Here is a 15,733-nt window from a genome sequence, read left to right on the forward strand (position 1 = left end):
AAATAAATATAATATGTAAAATGCTTATATATAACAAGGGATCAAGTACTCATTTGGTGCAACATATTTGCTAGTTTGGGACCAAATGTTGGTTTGTGGTTCTTAGTTTCTTGTCTTAACAGTTTTTTTTCTTACTATAACTTGGGTATCAGGGTTGAGCTCAGCTTGCCAAATGCAGTCAGCACAACACTATTTGTTTAAGAGCAACAAACTTCTTCCTGAAAATTAATGAAATAAGAGACCACAAAAGTAAACTGCAGTACGAGGACGTTTTGTTTAAAGGAAGATACCAGCAAATGTGATGATAGCTGTTTCTTCCTTCCTTTTTATTAGATTTTTTTTTCCTCAAGAGCCACTGAGAGTATTTGTTCTCCTCCAAAGATACAAAGCACAGCCCAGAGTATGTTTGCACTGGCGGACATGTGTGTGTGGGAATCCAACAACTATTAGTCCACTCAGCTTTGGGATGTGGAGACATTGTCCCATACGAGGTCCAAAAGTGTATTTCCAAAAGCAAAAGGCCAAATCTATCCATATTATCTTAATTTAGAGCATTTATCAGATCATCTTTCTCTTCTCCATAAATATCAAACCAGAAGCTGAACCCGAAATATCATCACATAGACACTAAATAAATTAAGAAAATACGTGCCTCAGGTTAACCACACTCCAGCTCATGTTCCATATATTAGATGGAGATATTAATAAATGAACCCAACACAGCAGTAAAACATGTCGTGGAGGAAGCATGTGCTAGTTGAGAATCCACTCTGCGTTCACTCAAAACCAAACCGAGAAACTTCCCAGCAGCTCTTGAAAGGCCATTGTCTAGCAGGTAAGCGAAATAGGTTGTATGCTGTTCATAAATCATCAGATATTTATTGAATAATTAGTTAAATAATTCAAGTTTGTCTGTGAGTTCAGGTATGAGGTGAGGGGTGTGAATAGATCAGCAGTTTATTTGTTAATTTTGTGTCCAATTTTAATCGTGGTGCATTTTTGTATTTGTCAGGATCTGCACCGAGGGTCAGTCTTTAAGTGCCATTGTGATGGTTTACTTGGAGTTGTAGGCAGCCACTCGCTGGTTGAGGGGGTTTTCCGGAGACTTTGTCCACTCCTTCTTGAGCTGTTGTTTTAGCTGGGAAAGACGCATATTGGGGTTCTCCATTTTAAGGCGCGCCATGTTTGCTTCTTCAAATGCAGCGTAGGCAGCTTTCACACGGCGCTCAGGGTGTCGATCCAGGTCTTCCTTAGTGCTGAAAAACAAAGGCATGAACCAAATGTAGAACAACATGCATCTTTAAGAAAAGGCAAAAAAAATAAAAAGATTACTGCCCCAGAACCGGTCAAATCTATATAGTGAATGTGTTAAATGATGTTCTTAGCCTTTGCTTTATGTGACTGGGTGGCCCAGAGAGAAAATTATTTTTTTGCACAACATGGGATTTTTAATTCTAAATCTCCCCCAAAATACACTGGGACCCTTATTTGGAAATGTTTCATACTTCCAGCAGCTCATTCAAAGGGTTAAGGCTAGAAGGGACAGATCAAAAACTACTGGGTACGTGCACATCAATACAGCAGAATTTGTACATATTACAACATAAAACCATTGCCATACTCAAGGGCGTTGACTACATAATTCCTCAACAATATATCACAAGAAATCGCTTGTGTAAATGAATAAATAAACGCCTGGTATTAACTGATTGCAAACTGCTCTGAAACAGCAGGCCTAGAGAAAAGACATTTTCTAGGATGTTTTTAGATCAGCACTTAAGAGCACAACAATCTGAGAATTGTGACTCTTACAAATGTAGACTTTTTTCAAATGTATACTGTATGCAATGTTTGTAAAACAAGAGTCTCCTAATCTCTCCAAACATGTCTTTCTCTAGAGAACAGGATACCTGAGAACTGCGATGGCATCTTCAATGGTTCGGGCCTCAACCGTGCCTTCTTCTGGAACTATCTGATTGACATTCTCCTCAAGCGGCATCTCCAAGTGGCTTTTCTCTGTAGATTCAAAAGGAAACAGAAGACTAAATGACAAAACCAAAAAGGCTTAAATCAAAACAGCAAAACAACTGGCACACTTTTATGCTCAGTGTGAAAATAAGTTCATCTTGTTTTATTCATGCACACCGAACACAAAAACAGCACTGTATTAGGTAGGAATTTTGACCAGCAATACAATTTAATTTGTTGTGACTCCTGTTGTAAATTCTCTTCGATGTTCTGAAGAAAAATGACAGCCTTCCCTCAAGAGGTAAACCCTACCCTTTTCTTAAAATCAACTACCAGCATCCACCTTCATCCAATGAACCATCAGTGGATTGAACCAGTTCCATGCTTGTCAATTTTTCCTTTTTCAATAATCTGTTTTATTCATTATAATGTGAACTACGTTTCACTGCAACTTTAACTTGTCAGGGTTTCCTTAACAATTGAAATGATACAGTATGATAAACAAAGAGTATAACAATAAAACATAGTATAAAACATGTAAAACAAAATGTCTTTATGCTTATTAGGCGTTAATTTATCAACATGCATATGTAGTTAAAATATATAGATGGCTTTTTTTATATAACACAGGGTCACTGCCTAAAGCAATCTGACACTTATGAGGTTTTGTGATGGTTAGCATGTTGCCTTTGTAGGAAGCGCTCTACATTGGATTGGACCTTACCTTTTTCCTTGGTTTCTTTAACATTTTGCCCACTTTGTAGGCTCTCCTCAATCTGGGCTCGAGTCACTTTACTGGGGGCTTCTTTTGTCTGTTTACCCTTTATCATGGCATCTTCTTCCTCTAAGAGCCTTTGCTTTTCTCTCTTCCTCTCCAGAGCCTCCAAACGCTTTCTCTCCTTATCATCCTGTACACACACGCGCACACACACACACACACACACACACACACACACACACACACACACACACTCTTTTAAATTACAACTGGATTGATGTTATCGAGGCAGCCTGATGGTCATTAAGCAAATGTAAGTGTAAACTACAGAGCAGAGTAAAGAAATTAGAGATCTCTCCTGCGCGCTCAGAGTAAGTAATGGTTACTAGGATCAGACATGGTCTTAACGGTCCACATCCTAACCACCCAGCCACCTTCCTGTTGATAACATCCGCAGAAATGGTGACACAACAGTAAGGAGAGACGAATATTGAGATGACACTTTCAGATGTCGAGCAGAGGCTGAAATGTCATTCGCGTGACACAGATAAGCCGAACGACAGGCCGCGCTCAAGAGCAAACCAAGATACGCTCCTCTCTCTTGACATTCTCGCATATCTACTGTTGATCATTTATATTCACCGAGCCCGATCTTCACAGAGTCCCTGGCAGTGGCTGATCTCTAGAAGATGTAAAGGATAAATCAGTGTTTCCAGTGCAGGTGAGCTTGCTTGAACACACACAACGGCCCCAGTGACATGAGGTATAATTAGCAAAATGGCTGCAGCAGGATAACACCAGCGTGGGTCTGATAGGCCGGCGGGGATCAGATGGCAGTGATGGGAGGAAACAGGAGGAAAGGAACAGGGTGTGAGGAGCTCTTTACCAGAGCGCATTACCAAGTAGGCTGGCACATCATGCCAGCGTTGCGGATGCTCAATACATATGCCAACACCGGCTAAATAATGTATGAAACAGAGGCAGGAGAGAGCCGGGGAGGGAGAAAAAAGGCACCAGTGGCCACCAGAGACCTTTCAAATATTTAGACTACCAAAATATATTCTTATAATTAAAGTGTTGAAATAAAATAATTTTGATATTAACTCCTGTGTAAATACACACACAGCACTTTGCTATAAGATTCTTCCCAGTAATATCCAAAGAAACTGTCTATTATAAAAAACAAAACAAAAAAACATCAACAAATACTTACATGTCATTCACAACCTATATGCATTTTTTTAAATCTGTGGAACACAAAATAATTTGTAATAATATTAAATATTAATAACCACACAGTTTCAGTTCCCAGACTTCCTTCTTTTGTTGCCTATTTGATGGAAGCTTTTTTTTTTACATTGCCCAGAAGAAAAAGTCAAACAGGTTTAGAAAAAACATGAGGGTGAGTAAATAATTATTCTTTTTGGGGAACCTGTTATTTTAACAAAACATTAATGCGAGAACTGAGTAGTTATAATGCAGTGCAGCTTGCAAATGTGTAGTTCACCCAAAAATAAAAATATTCTGGCATCATATATTTACCTTTATGTCATTCCAAGTCTTTCGTTCAGCAGAACAAAGAGCAGATATTTTTTGGGAAGGAAGAGAGGTATTTTTATCCAGAAAATAAATAAACATCAAACCCAGCTGACTTACTGTATGGACAAATTTGTCAGAATATCTGAAGATAACAGAAGAAAACATCATACAACTTTGGAACGAGATGAAGGTAAGAGAATAATGGCAAAATATTTGTATTTTATATGAACTATTCCTTTTAACACATTTGCGAGCTGCATTGCATCATACTGATTCAGTTCTCAAATTAATTGTTCAATTTGTTGGCAACTGTTAAATCGTTAAATATTATTCTAATTAAGATTATGATTAAGATTATCCATTTATTACAACAGGGCAGTCAATAAATTAAACAACACTTTCTTTCACTCGAAACCTTTATTACATGTTGCAATCTGGGTCTGCTGACACTGAACATGGCATAAAATAGCTTAGGAGACAGCCAATCACTGCATATCAGTCAATACATTCTCACATGGACCTTATCCAGGCCTAATGTCAAGATCAAGTTCCATTACTGACAACGAACACTCATCAGTATGTGGCATAATTGATAGAGGATATCAGAACTTGCTTGACGGTGTTACTTTAACCCAGTCGGCTTCAGCTTTCGTTTTGTTCATGGGGAGCTCATTTCCTGAGCAACCCTAAACCTGACTTGCAATGTATTAATCTATTGTGTGCTACTCAGACTCACATGTCTGCAGCTTTAGTGAGGAAGACAGCTGTGTCATTTAGATACAAGATTAGCAGCCAACGGCGGGAATGTTAGACAACATATCATGGAAAACATGGGCGCGGACAGAATCAGTTTTCTGTATGTTTAGTACAGAACTCAAAAATATTTCCATATTATCATGTCAGTTAGGACCAGGAGGCAAAGATTGTCTTTTTAACATGGGCAGTAGCATCGTTCCACTTTGTATGCTTTATATGCAACAAAATGGATTTATAATCTTACAAAAGTTTTCTGTTTTAAATAAATGCTTTACTTTTGAGCTTTTTGTTCCTTAAAAGAATCCTAAATAACAATGTATTACAGTTTTCGCAAAAATAATAAGCAGAATAGCCGTTTTGAACACGGATAATAATACGAAATGTTTCTTGACCACAAAATTAACATACAGGAATGATTTCTAGAATTGCTGATGAAAATTCAGCTGTCATTACAGGAATAAAATGTATTTTAAAATGTAAAAAAAAAAAAAAACATATGTTTGCTGATCAAATAAATGTATCCTGTGTGCACAAGAGCCTTAAAAACATTAAAATAAATTTACCAAGCCCTTTTTTTTACTTTAGTATATAAATGCAAAATATTTTATATATTTTCATATGAGATTTTTTTACAGCGACAAGCTTTATTTTGAAGAACTCAAAATGACCTTGAGTTGCTGTCATTTACCTGTGGCTTCTAACAGACCTACTTACTACTCTCACCAGGTACTGACTAATTCAATTAGGAATTTTTCTTTTTTTAAATGGAAATGGAGGAGCAGTCTGCAGAGAGAAAGATCTTTACTGCCACCTTGTGTTTATGCTAAACTCCATACACAAGGCACTGTTGTACTCTATTTCACTTCTGATTTCATAGAAGGTACTGCTAAATTGCTGTGGTCACTAGAGACAAAAATCTAATCACAGTACTGATACATTTCATGAAATAATATTGAAGGCCTGCTGGAATTATTTTATCATTTGACCCTGACAACATATCAGCCGCCATGCTCTTAAGAACATAAATTGACCCCTACCCTCCTCTGCTCTTTCTTCATGACATGTTTGTTATCATCTTGCCAGAGCGCGTCCTCCAGCTCCTTCTGTTTGAGTGCATCAGCGACTGCTTTGGCCTCAGCCTTCCGGGCCTTCGCCGTGGCCGATTTGGAATTCTCACCCTGGAATTTCTTCGGCATTCCTGGGACTTCCCTGCGGAGGTAAGGTTGAGTTAATGACCATAATGAAAGTGTCAGAATAGGTGCTGAGATCACATAGGATAATGATGTTTAGTGTATAAACAGATCCTAATGAGAGAAAGACAAAAACTAAACACGTTGTAATAAATGGCCAGACACTGAATCATAATATTTATTCAGCACCAGATGGATTGAGGATTATTGGACTCTCTATTGGGGTTTGAGTATCTTTTGTTATATAGTTTCTGAGAAATGTATGTTCATGAGTAATACATTTCACAGTAAAACACAAACAACAGAAATAACAGAAAAATTAAGGAATTCAGAAGGCCCTTGTTCTAACAGTAACATAACCTGGTATTATTGGAGAGAGTTAAACACCAAATATTTATTTTACAGTAACTTTACTTCCAAAAGAAAAGGAAATTTTGGAGAACAGTTTCCTTCCAGCCACAAGCAAAGAAAAAGAAACGTGTGAGACCAATAAAAATCTGTCAATGTCTATTTATCTATCTATCTTATGTCTGTCCAGCTATTTATTTATCTATCTATATAGCTAGCTACAATTTTAATAATTATGATTATAATTGCTTGTATATATGTCTATATAGATATAATACAGCACACGTATAATTTGAGTCGTGGCTAGAAGATTTAATTCTCTGAATTACCTAAAATAAAGTCTTTTTTAAGGGAAAATTCTGGAACTGTAGCAACATTTTAATTCTACTTTCCCTTTTCAGGAACATTCTCGTTAGCTTTTTTGCTAATCACTATGGATTCAGAGAATGACCGTTTTCCGTTCAAGCTTGTATCTGACACAGTCATTTGGACAATAAAACCAGATATAGAGGAGGATGTCTTTAAAAATCTAGTTTTTTTTTAATTCAAAGTCATTTTCATACACCGAATCTAATATATAATGTAATAGCACGAACCGTTTTCTTCGCCAGCCTGCTGGGGTGTTGTTCTCTCTTCTTCTCAAGCTGCCGCGACGCAGTTGCAGGGTTTCTTTTAGCACCACCTGGAGGCTCGACGGTCATCGCGCAAGCTGCGTCCGTGCACGCGGTAAACAAACAGCGAACGGGACGCATCACACTTGTGTCCCGTTCTTTCAATACGTGGGCTAGAGAAAAATCTAAATATTTGTGATATCACACAGAGACACTGTTATCAGGCTATTTACTAGTGATGGCGAGATGAATCCTTATGAAGCATTGACGTTTTTCATCCAAATGGTTCACAAAAGGGTTAGTTTCTCGAGGCTTCGTTTGTTCACAGTAGCACCTGGTGGCCAAAGAGTGTAAAAACAAGCAGATACATTACAGATGACCTGATGTGATCTATGATTACTTTTGTTTTGCGCCAGAAATAACGGTGAAAAAAAAAATAGACTAATCTATTTATATGAATATAATGTGTATTTCTTAATGATTTTAAAACATAATATAACATAACTGTGTAATAAACACATTGGCTTGAAATCAAGTCTTTGTCAAAATAGTAGGCAAACTGGAAAGTGGCCAAGTTTAACAGGGCAGAGGACTGAATTTACATGATTCGAACCGCTTCCTGGCCAAGCGAGACTTCGGACGTCATCAATTACGTCATTGCTCTAAGTCTAAAGAGATACAAGCCTCGATACGCAAAAAAATAATAAAAAAAAATGCATAAATAAAAAAAATTATAAAATAAAATAAATAAATAAATAAAAAAACCAAGCCTCGATACGCGCTTTATAGGCCATAAGGTGAACTAGGAAAAAGAGTCTAGAAAGGGATTTTTATAAAGTTACGTTAATTTTTATTGAACCAAATGTAATTCCATAGGGCACTACTTTTTAAATGCATTTTTGCATAGACAGCGCCATATTGGACTTTATGTTAAAAGTTTCAACAAAATATCCTGCAGTTTTTTTGTCACTATCCAGAAATGTGTATAATTGTGAATAACAAAATAAATAAAATAAAAAACAAAAATCTTATGCTGCTGGTTTTGATTATAACTCTATTTATATTCATTACTGAAAGATATTGGGATTCCCGAAACACGGTCCGAAGCCTCGGCATAGAGGGTAACATCACTATGACTGGGGTCCAAAAGTCTTAATGTTACTGGAATCAAATTCAATATGCCTTCAATGCTTTATTTAAAATAGAATTTGCTAAACAATTTCAGTGTTACCTTTTTATTTATTTCAAAATTTATCTTAAGAGCATAACATTTAGTTCGGACTTGTTATCCAGCATTATTTGAGAATGTTTAATTTCAGTGGACTCAACAAAATCTTAACTTTTAGTTCAGAGGTATTTTTTTTTACTTGTTTGACCTAGAAATAGTACAAAATCTCAGATATTTAGTCTATTATTATTATTATAATTTTTTTGCTACATTGAAAAATACGATTTTCAATGTGATCTCAGACATTAAAAGAAAATAAAAATAGAATATTATATATACAGAATTGATACTTTGCTAAATTATATCAAGGTACATTCTGTTCAGTGCATATAATCTGTTAATCAACACATTAAATATATATATCATCTCTATGGTGTTGAATAACTCCGCCTCTGCTATGTCAATCCCAACACCCCTCCTTTCATATACTGTATTACATTAATTCCTAATTCCCCTCCCCTCAGACTGCCTTCGATTATCCAAATCATGAGCCCAGAAAAAAAAAACCCAGCTCTGCTTGAATGCTCAACTCACTTTCCACACTTATGAGTGATAGTAATATTTAAGCCAATACTGTTTTCTGTCATGGATGAGTTTATTATGTGTTGGCCTATGGAATTTGTTTTTTTCAAACACTCATAAACTAATTTTGCATGTTTTTGTTTTGGTCAAAGGTAAGTTTTTTAAATATTGAAATATTGTGTAAAGAGATAGAAATTGATATATTTAATTTTGTACTATTTCTGTTTCTATTTTGTTGGTTTATCTGTTCTTACCTTAAATGACACCGTGCACTGCATGAGCCTCAGTGTTTGAAAGTCAAGAGAACATAACAGGGGGCTGATTGAGAATGCATTGTGATTTCTGGGTTTGTTGTTACAGCTGAAAGCATCTTGAAGAGAAGGACTCCACTCATTTAAGCGCTGACTGAGTCCAAACAGACAGCACTATGGCTTCAGACTCTGACAGACCGGGCTTCTGTTTGGTGGACTACGTAGTATTTGCTGCTATGCTGGGGGTGTCGGTGGGCATCGGGCTATTTCAGTCTCTGAGAAAGACCCCAGGTCGCTCCAATGTGGACAGCTTCTTCACAGGGGGAAGGGGTTTCTCTGCTGTGCCGGTTGGACTGTCACTCTGTGCCAGCTTTATGTCAGCCGTCCAAGTGCTCGGTGTGCCATCAGAGGCATATTTATATGGTTTTAAGTTCCTCTATATGTGCCTGGGACAAGCGCTCAACTCCCTCATTACTGCAGTTCTGTTTGTTCCAGTGTTTTATCGGCTCAAAATCACCAGCTCATGTCAGGTTTGGATTTTGTACATTATGTTCTTCTAGTAGTTCAGCTGAATAATTTTATATAAATTCTTGCATACACACACACGCATATATATACATATACAGTATATACTGTATATAAACACAAACATGTTAAACATACATGTTTATACATACATTTTATAGTAGCACACTTCAAAATGTGTCTATACAGTATATTAGTTTTAATTATTTCAAGATAAATGTTGCTTTGGAAGCTAGCTGAAATTTGCATTTTTATATATTATTTTATTTCAGATTTTTACTGCGTATAATTAAAGTTTAGATTACCAGTGAATCTCATTCTATTTTCTAATTTAATATGCATGAATTTTCAGTTTTTAGTATGTATAGCATGTGCTTTTGCATGCACGATGTACCCCACTGTGTGTGTGTGTGTGTGTGTGTGTGTGTGTGTGTGTGTGTGTGTGTGTGTGTGTGAGAGACAGAGAGAGAACACCAGGTTCTAATAAATGTATTTGTGTCTCAGTATTTAGGAATGAGGTTTGGCAGAGGGATGCAGCTCTTGGGAAGTTTACAGTTCATTGTAGCCACAGTAAGAGCAACTCATCATCCAAATTTAAATAAATATAATATTTTTAATAATATTAAAACAATACCATAAAATGTATTTGTAGAGTACTTATCAACAAAGCTATGAATATCACTTCTATACTTTCAATTCTAATATTTAGTTTGCATAAAATGAGCATATTATTTTTATTATTTTTTAGTTTTAGATTTGTGTAACACTAAGATTGTTTGGTTCTTTCTGTAGCTCCTCTATACTGGAATAGTGATCTTTGCTCCTGCAGTTATCTTGAATCAGGGTTAGTGAAACAGACTGATTTGAACTTTTTAAAAATGGTTAATTGCTTCATATACCTATTGCATCTCAGTTCATCAGTGAACAATTTGGATTCCATATGAGCAAGTTTATTTGCGCTTTTGTACTGTTCTCCACAATCTTTTCTTCTTTTCTGAATAAAGCCTCAGGCCTAAATATGTGGGCATCTCTCTTCTCAACTGGACTCATCTGCACATTTTACACGACAGTGGTAGGTGAAATCTTTCCAGATCTGAATATATACATAAAAAAAAAAAAATCAGTGCCAATTTTGCTCAGTGATTTGAATTTATGATTATGACTGTGGTATGACCATGCAAATATTTGTTAATACAACATTACGCTTGTGTTTGCCTGCAGGGTGGTATGAAAGCTGTGATCTGGACAGATGTGTTTCAGATTGTAGTCATGCTATCTGGGTTCATTGCAGTCTTCATTCAGGGCACCATTTTGGCAGGAGGGCCTGCCAGAGTTTTGGAGATCGCCAACAATGGATCCCGCATCAATTTTAATGAGTATGAACAATATCAAATGTTTGGAAATCGGTTAAATACTCAAGTTAACTAAATATTTATTATTCTGTTGCTCATTCTTCTTCTGTGTGTTAGTTTCGTTATAGACCCTCAGAAGCGCTACTCGTTCTGGAGTTTCACAGTGGGTGGCACTATGGTCTGGTTATCCATGTACGGAGCCAATCAAGCTCAAGTGCAGCGCTACATATCATGTCGCACTGAGAAACAAGCTCAACTGTGAGAGAATAAATCAGTAAAATCTTTTTACCATCTAAAAATAACTTCTTTTTTACCATTAAATTTCTCCTAATAATGATAAGATATAGTAATGGTTCGGAAGAACTCTGACATGTTTTCAGTTCTCAGTCACTGAGATACAGATCCACTGAGTGTCACTCTTGTGCTGCAGGGCGCTGCTGGTTAATCAGGTGGGTCTGTGTTTGATTGTGAGCAGTGCAGCCACATGTGGCATTGTGATGTTTGCTTTATACTCCAGCTGTGACCCACTGAAGACCGGCAGGATATCTGCTCCTGACCAGGTAAATCAAAACCTACGTAAACAGAATTACCTATACCTACTACTACTAATAACTTTTAGTATGTTTTTTAAAGACATTTATATTATAATTCTTACTGGTTTATTTGTGGCTGGAACAAACCTTTTCTGTTTTAAATTCTTTTGTTGTAACCAAAATTGATCTATTGAAATTTAAGAAAAAATAATTGCTGAATATTTTAGTCACCGCTTCAGGCCATCCAAGATGTACGTAAATTAGTTTTTTCAGCTGATTTGGAGAAATGTAGCATTACCACATTTGCTCAACAATTTTCTGCAGTGAATGGGTGCCGTCAGAATGGCTGTCCACACAACTTAGTTTAACATCTTGTAAAGTGAAAAGCTGCTTGTTTGTAAGAAACAAATCCATAATTAAGATTTTTAACTTTATCCCGTCACTTCTGGACAAAATACCAGTCATTAATCCATAATAACATTTTATCAGTTAAAAAGTCCATTCCCTGTTAAAAATCCATCAAAATATTTTTTACAACTGTTGTCAGAGTCCTGATTCAAAAAATTTTCTGAGACACATTTTTCACTTGAGAAACAAAGTTGGAATTGCCTTAATATTGGATTTATTTACTGCAAACATGCAGCTTTTTACTTCATAAGAAATTAATTAACTGACTGGAGTCGTGTGGATTGCTTGTGGATTATTGTGATGTTTTTATCATCTGTTTGGACTCACATCCTGACGGCACCCATTCACTACAGAGGATCCACTGCTGAGCAGATGATGTAATGGTAAATCTTTTCTGACTAAGAAACAAACTCATCTTTATCTTGGGTGGCCTGAGGGTGAGTAAAATTTCAACAAAAATGCCCACATTTGGTTGAAGTTATCGTTTTATGCAACCCAGCTGTATTATTATTTTCACAGTATATGCCATACCTGGTTTTGGACATTTTCCGTAATCATCCAGGCTTTCCAGGTCTTTTTCTAGCCTGTGCCTACAGTGGAACTTTAAGGTGCTTGAAACTATCAGACCCTTTAGTGAGATGTTGATTACTGGTACAAGTGGAATAAACCACCCGCTTCTGTTTCCACAGTACTGTCTCCACCAGCATTAACGCCATGGCAGCTGTTACTATGGAGGATGTAATGAAGCCATGGCTAATCACTGTTTCACAGAGAAAACAGCTCTTGCTCTCCAAGTTATTATGTACGGTCAAATGCAAAAATTTCTTCCCTGTGGTGCAAGTAAACATTAGTAACTTACATAGCCCCAATAAGCAATGGCTTATTGCATGTATTCAGATCAAATATTGCTTTTCACTTAATTATAGATCAAATCTGAGATATATTTATTTGAAAGTAAGATAAAATAAGATCTTTCATATTATTGACTTTTTCATCTTTCATATGTGCGTTTGTCATTTTTATTCTTTTTTTAATATTTTTCTTTGTTTTATTTTGCAATTTATTACAAATTATTTATATTAATATATAATTATGTAATGTCAGTATTTGTTGTGCTGCCTTCATTTAAAAAAGGTCTCATTAAAAAGGTATCATTTCTTAATGCAAAATAATTCTATCTTTATTTGCATTCATGAATTCAAATTGTAATGCATCAAAACTATTGGTGAGACTTGTTTTTCATACATAGCTGTAACTACATATTAAAGTATAAGATGATTTTGTTTTCCTGCAAGTATCTGCTGATATCGATTTGATAATGTTTAAAAATATGACTACAATGTCAACTCGTTTGACCATTGTTTGCTTGTTTAAATCAGCACTGTTGTATGGGCTTGGCTGCATTACAATGGCTGCGCTCTCCTCCCTGTTGGACTGGGGGGTCCTTCAGGTACAATATGAACAACTGGAATAACTGTGGCATTTTAGGCAGAATGCATTTCAGTCTATGTGCCTGTGCTCTAACCAGCTTTTTCTCTAATAACCTCAGGGTTCATTCACAGTCATGGGGGTAGTGAACGGTCCACTCCTGGGAGCATTTGTGCTGGGCATGTTTGTTCCAGCCACAAATAAACCAGTAAGACTCCATAAACATAACAGTCCACCATGTTATTCTATTGCTCCAATTGATGAATAGCAGTTGATATTTCTCACATCTTATAGGGGGTGTTCTCAGGTGTGGCTGTGGGATTCTGTCTGTCTCTATGGCTTGCTGTTGGAAGCACAATTTATCCTCCTACACCAGAAATGATGGGTGTTTTACCCACCAGTGCTGGTAACTGTCTGGCAAGTAATCCAATGCTTAACAGCACCATTACAGTCACTGAATCTTCTATCTCATCATCAGTCCCTCAGGATTATGGGTGAGAGTCAAAGTTGTATTACATTTTATAATGACTAAAGTTTTGTGTGACTTTGATGACTTACAGAATGTTTGTCATGTAAAATATAGCACAGTTTTCTTTTTTCAACTAAATTCATACAGCCTTCAAAATATCTATTCGATATCCTACCTGTACTTTGGAGCCCTGTCAACTAGTGCAGTCGTGCTGGTAGGTGTGGTGGTTAGTTACATTACAGGTGAGAGAAACTCACTTACACTAATACAATAATTAAAAGGAATTAAAATGTTGACAGATGTTATACTTTACCTTCAAATGACAATGTGTCATATTATACAGGACCCACCAAGAAGGATTCTATCAGTCCTGGTTTGTTACGATGGAACTTGGAACAGAAGACATGCAATGCATCCTGTCATAACTTGGTAAGTTTCATGTTAGTGACAATTCATTTAATTTTCTTGCATCCCTGTTCCTACCAGTTAATTTAGCATTATTTTAATACAAATATAGTATTTATTAATATTTTAAATAAGCTTTTATTTTTATATTTTCAGTTTTTATTTTAAAAATGTTTGTGCTTCTGTAATTTTTATTAGTTATATGTGTGTTTTATGTATATTTGTGTTTTAGTTGTAATTTTATTATTTTAAGTTATTTCTGTTAGTTGCCAAAGCATATTTCTAATTGTATTTTTAATTTCAGTCTTTATTTCAGTCTACAAAAACTATTTGTTTAGATAACAATAAGAGCACTGCTGAAATCACATTCTTGTCTCTACAGAATGAAGCTACGGCAAACAATCCCACAGAAATCCTTCTCAGTCCGAAAGAACTTTTTGCCACTGCTGATAAACACGATATATTACTGAACAAAGGTGATGTTTAGACATGTGCGGGATTGGCAAGTTACAAGTTAGGTTTCTATTTTCAAACTAAATTTTAAAGAAATACTGCATTAATTGATGAAATGTAGAACAACTTTACTAACATCATGCAGACTCTCATATCAAAAAATGTTATCTCTGTTTTGATTGGCCTTACTGAATACCTAACCATCATCACCTGATTCGAAAGATGATCCATTGACCTATTAAACAATAGTGCCTTCTTTCATAGCACAAAATCATGCACAATAGGTTTCTGTTCATCATACACCTGCATCGCACCTGTATGTCAGTTCACTTTCATTCCTAGCCAAGTACAGAAGAGAAGAAAGCATAAGCATGCACACTAAAGAGATCTGAAAGTAACTTAATTAACTGAATGCTTTTAATAGAGATTTATCCTTGATTCTTTTCTAAATTATTAACTGTGAAAGTATGTTTGATTATTAGTTTTAGAGAATACGTAGCCTGAAATGATTTGACACACTGCAAAGATCCTTTTTATTGACCATTTATTGAACAGATTTTAACTATAACACAAAATAAATAATGCATTTCATTTGTTTCTGGCAGACAGGGATATTATTTCTGTGTCTTAAGCTATAAAACAAGGCTCATTATTGGTATATTCATTCTTAGCATTTCTTAGCTCTCGGTTATGACCTACAAAAGTCACCTGAATGTGCCAGAAAAACTGAAAGTCATCAGAATCCAGATTAATTTTTGTCAGTGTTTGTTTTGAACTAGTACAATTCATGCATATTTTAATTATTGTTTAATTTTTTACCTGTATTACATATAAAGGTGTTTAATGATGGAGTGCCCCTATCACATTCACAATAAACTGAAATGTTAACATTAATACCAGCTGCGCATAATACTTTCTGATGAAAATGGTTTAAATAAAAGTTTCATATAGCACTTGGTTGTATCATACCAAACGGAAGAAAACCTACTTGGTTTTCTCTGCAGGCGGAAATAACAAACCCGCGCTCAC

At 35.8% G+C, this 15,733-nt stretch overlaps 2 protein-coding genes across 2 annotated transcripts; one reads left to right on the forward strand and one right to left on the reverse strand.

Moving 5' to 3' along the window:
• Nucleotides 1-270: 270 nt before the first annotated feature.
• Nucleotides 271-7,252, reverse strand: LOC127963341 (coiled-coil domain-containing protein 124-like). The gene is made up of 5 exons (XM_052563191.1): nt 7,116-7,252; nt 6,019-6,190; nt 2,693-2,876; nt 1,911-2,016; nt 271-1,256 (listed from the first exon to the last, which is right to left on the reverse strand). Exons 2-5 carry the CDS (start codon nt 6,175-6,177, stop codon nt 1,055-1,057), a joined length of 651 nt encoding a protein of 216 aa, XP_052419151.1. The 5' UTR covers nt 6,178-6,190; nt 7,116-7,252; the 3' UTR covers nt 271-1,054.
• Nucleotides 7,253-9,265: 2,013 nt separating this feature from the next.
• On the forward strand, nt 9,266-15,598 carry slc5a5 (solute carrier family 5 member 5). Its single transcript, XM_052563193.1, has 15 exons — nt 9,266-9,661; nt 10,161-10,226; nt 10,449-10,500; nt 10,661-10,728; nt 10,878-11,032; nt 11,126-11,266; nt 11,439-11,568; nt 12,469-12,557; nt 12,639-12,751; nt 13,329-13,399; nt 13,499-13,585; nt 13,672-13,871; nt 13,994-14,088; nt 14,190-14,275; nt 14,634-15,598. Exons 1-15 carry the CDS (start codon nt 9,308-9,310, stop codon nt 14,736-14,738), a joined length of 1,812 nt encoding a protein of 603 aa, XP_052419153.1. The 5' UTR covers nt 9,266-9,307; the 3' UTR covers nt 14,739-15,598.
• The last annotated feature ends 135 nt before the right edge of the window (nt 15,599-15,733 follow it).

This window comes from Carassius gibelio, chromosome B8 (assembly GCF_023724105.1).
Source record: "Carassius gibelio isolate Cgi1373 ecotype wild population from Czech Republic chromosome B8, carGib1.2-hapl.c, whole genome shotgun sequence".
Classification (NCBI taxonomy): domain Eukaryota; kingdom Metazoa; phylum Chordata; class Actinopteri; order Cypriniformes; family Cyprinidae; genus Carassius; species Carassius gibelio.